Here is a 3702-nt window from a genome sequence, read left to right as displayed (position 1 = left end):
AGAGGCAGACTGAGACCCCAAAGGGTCCCAGAAACAGAAGAAAATATAGAGACAGAGAATCCCCAGAGCAGTCAGGGAGACCTCCCTGGCCATGAACGCCTCTGGTGGCTGCTGTTTGAAGGACATCCTGCCACCCACGCTCCAAACCCTTCCACTCCCCCCTCCCAGCTCCCCTGGGGAAACTGAGGCCAGGAGTTGGGAATCTTTCCCAGGTCACCCAGCCCCATCCTGGACAAGAATCAGTTCAGACAGCTCCATTTTTATTACATATCCAGAGTTTTAAATAAATACACCTTCCACCAGGCGTCACCCAGGCCGAGACCCCAATAAGTTAATAATAAATACAGTCATAAATACAGCGGGAGGGCGGGAGGGAGGCAGCGGGAGTGAGTTGATGGTCAAGACCTGCGGGCCCCCTCCACAGGCGGGACCACTGAGGCCACTTCCATTGCGCAGGCGCTGGACTAAGTGAGGCCGGGGGCTGCTCATGCGCAGTGGCAGGCTTTGGCCTGGAGGTCGTCGTAGGTCCTGAGCGAGACGCCGCGGTCGGTCTTGTGCATGAGGACGACCAGGTCGTAGCTGGAGGGCACACAGCACGGGGCGGGCACCGCGTCCGGCCTCAGGCCGTGCAGACGCGCTTTGATCTGCGCATGCGTGTTGGCCGCCTGGTAGTGGCTGGGGCACTCGCCGACGCACACGCTCACCTGCAGCTCACGCGGCGACAGCACCCAATCAGTCCAGCCCAAGTCCTCCAGCGTCGCTCGGACTGTCTGCAGGCGACAGCAACGCCCGGGCCCGAGCGGGCAGCCGTCCGAGTCGCGTGCACGCGCGCTGCGGGGCCCCCTGGCGGCTCGTGTCCGCAAATGCAGTTCCAGCTGAGGCCCGGAGGAGGGCGACAGTGCCAGTGGCAGGTCCGCAGGCGGCGACAATCGCAAATGTAGCGTGGGTGCCCGGGATCCTCTGAGGCTGAGCTGATGCTTCAGCGGCCGCGTCACGTCCCACGACTTCGTCTGTGTCGGGGACAGCCGCAGCAGGGCCCGGTGCACGCGGTAGGCCTCCGGGAGACCCTCTGTCAGCGAGGCCCGGGAGAGGCGCAGGTGCACGTGGCCGTCGGAGCCGAGTCGCACTGGGAAAAAAAGAGATCAGAGAGTTGGTCACCCTACTGTGCGCGAGGAATAGGGGTTACCATCCTGCCAACACACCAAGCAGGACCCCACCACAGGGCCTTTGCACAGCTTCTTCCCAGGAATCTCAGCGTGGCTGTGCCCCATCCCTTTAGGCCACCTAAATAACAACCATCTTGTTTTATTTCGTGGTAAGTACTTCATCTTCCCTAGAATCTCAGTCCCTCTTGGCTTGGTTGCCACCATGCCGGACACACAGTGTACACAGTAAATATCTGAAGGAATGAATGTATATCCAATAATCGGTGAATCTGAGATTCAAATCTTGGCCTGCTTCCTTCTCATTAAAGAAGAAGAAAAAAATCATTTATTTATTTATTTATTGGGGTTGGATGTTACTGTGTCACCTAGGCTAGCCTTGACCTCCTGGGCTCAAGTGATCCTCCTGCCTCAGCCTCCCAAGGAGCTAGGACTACAGGCACAGTCGACTGAGCTAAGCTCAAAAATACCTCACAGGAGGTCTGACCTGATTCTACAAACTTGCGTAGACCAAGGAGTGAGGAGCACCAAGCCCCCCATTATTCCAGATGACTTGGTCCCAAAAACACAGTCCCCCAGGGTGGTGCAAGTGTGGAGGGTCTGTGGAGACCCGTCTGAAAGCCTGCAACCCAGCTCTAGGCTCAGCGAGGGCTAGAGATTTACCAGGAGTCACACAGCAGGGCAAGGATTGGGGGCGTGTGGGGAAGTGCCCTTCTCTGCCAGACCCCTGCTTCCACCCCTCCTGGGTCCCAGCAGCGCCCCCTGGAGCCTCTGTGGAGGGTGCGCAGAGGGAGAACCTCCCTCCCCTGTTGGGGCGCCTGCCCCGCGACTCCAACATCTTGCTGAGGGATTGCATCAGATTCCCATCCGGCTCCTGCAGGTTCTGCTCGTCGCTGGCCGCCCCGCTGCTCCCTCATCCCTCCTCCTGGACCTCTGGGCAGGGACAGGGACCAGCCTCGCCACCGGGTCCGCCAGGTACCCAGGCCCTGTGCGCACTCGGGAGACATAGCATCTTTGAGCCTGGCTTTGCACATCTGCAGCCCCTGACTGAGGTCCCATCCCGGGGGAGCCCGGCCCTGGCCCGTTGCAAACAGGTGGTGGCCACCTTCCCCATCGGACTCCGGAGAGGACAGAGAGTTCCCACCCACCCATTTCCGAGGCCGGAAAACTGGCGCTTGGAGACGGGGCCTGGGCCCGTGGGACAGTCAGACACGGGGGAGCCCCGGGGTCGCCAGGGCCACTCACCTTCTGGGGTGAGGATTCGCACGGCAGGGGCGGGGCCGGGCGCGGTGTCGCACGAGCTCTGCTGTCCCCGGAGTCTGACCTGCAGGTCCTCGTAGCGCATCCTCAACTCCCGGGACCAGGGATCGGGCTCGGCCTCGGGGTGGGTGTCCGATGGCCGCGGGAGGCCAGGTCGGCGCTGCTCGGCCAGGGACACCGCGTCGCCCGACGGTGGCCATGAGATCACCAGGAGCAGCAGCAGCAGCAGCAGCATCTGCGGTCGGGGCGGAGGCGCGGGTCCCCTCCGGGGCCACGCTGTCGGGGCTGTCGCTGAGGCTCGGGCTCCGGGCTGGGGCATGGCTGGCTGCTTGCTGAGCTCAAGACTTGACAGCTACGTTGAACAGCGGCCTTTATAGTCCCGGACTTTGTCCCTCCCGCCTGCCGCCCGCCTGCCCCTGTGCGCCTCGGGAGGTGCTGGGGGACGGAGTCTCCCGGACATGCCCGGGCTCCTCCCCGAGCAGGGACAGGATCCCAGCCGCGGGGCTGTGGGAACATGATTTTGTGCAAAGACCAGGACTGTGGGAAATTGCAGGCAGGAGCCAAGAGGTGGCCTTCCCCCAGGGGGACTCCCGCGCCCCTCTCCATGGGATCAAAGGCTGAAGAGGGTGAAAAACAAAGGAAGCCGAGGAGCAAGGTCAAAGCTGGGAAGGGCAAGTTCAGGCTTCACTGTCCCCACCAGGAAAACAGACTTTCTCTGAAGAGGTGGCCAGATGAAGTGTCAAGGACAGCATTAGGGACCTAGTCAGTGCTCAATAAACTGCTATTGCGGTGACTCAGCCTCCCTGGAGAACTCCTACTCCCTCTTCAAAACCCTGTTCCAGAAACCCCTCCTCCAGGGAGCTGCCTCTGACCTGCCCTTGGCCGCTCAGCGGTGCTGATCCGCCTGTCCCCTCCTCCCCTGCCCTAGCGCTCTGTCTCCTTTGGGGACAGGAGTGCATCTTCTCTACAGGGCTGCAGTCTCCTGGTTGGTCCCAAAACAGAGGCAGCAGGAAACTGGAGTCCTAAGGTGTGAGGGCGGGGGCTGGTGTCAGTCAGGCCCAGTCACCGGACAGGAGAGTTGGGGTGCCCAGGAGCACCCTGCCCCCTGCTCAGGACTCCTGGCCCAGACACCGCCCCTGTGGCTGCTTCCAGCTTCCCGCACAGAAAGGCTGGGCTGTGCCCGCGGGTACCCACTGTACACCTCTCGCTGCGTGTGCCCAGACAAGCCTCGAGCTCCACCCTGGAGGTCGAAGCCTCTGTCCCACGGGGTCACCACTGT

At 61.9% G+C, this 3702-nt stretch overlaps 1 protein-coding gene across 1 annotated transcript; it reads right to left on the bottom strand.

Annotated features, from left to right (window-relative positions):
• Nucleotides 1-258: 258 nt before the first annotated feature.
• GDF15 (growth differentiation factor 15) lies at nucleotides 259-3029 on the bottom strand. The gene is made up of 2 exons (XM_081288239.1): nucleotides 2409-3029; nucleotides 259-1126 (listed from the first exon to the last, which is right to left on the bottom strand). The coding sequence occupies exons 1-2, from the start codon at nucleotides 2740-2742 to the stop codon at nucleotides 486-488; spliced, it is 975 nt and encodes a 324-aa protein (XP_081144365.1). The 5' UTR covers nucleotides 2743-3029; the 3' UTR covers nucleotides 259-485.
• Nucleotides 3030-3702: the final 673 nt, after the last annotated feature.

This window comes from Spermophilus citellus (genome assembly GCF_964194105.1).
Source record: "Spermophilus citellus genome assembly, chromosome: 3".
NCBI classification, from domain to species: domain Eukaryota; kingdom Metazoa; phylum Chordata; class Mammalia; order Rodentia; family Sciuridae; genus Spermophilus; species Spermophilus citellus.
Note: the sequence above shows the minus strand (reverse complement) of the source record. Positions and strands in the feature narration are given on the sequence as shown.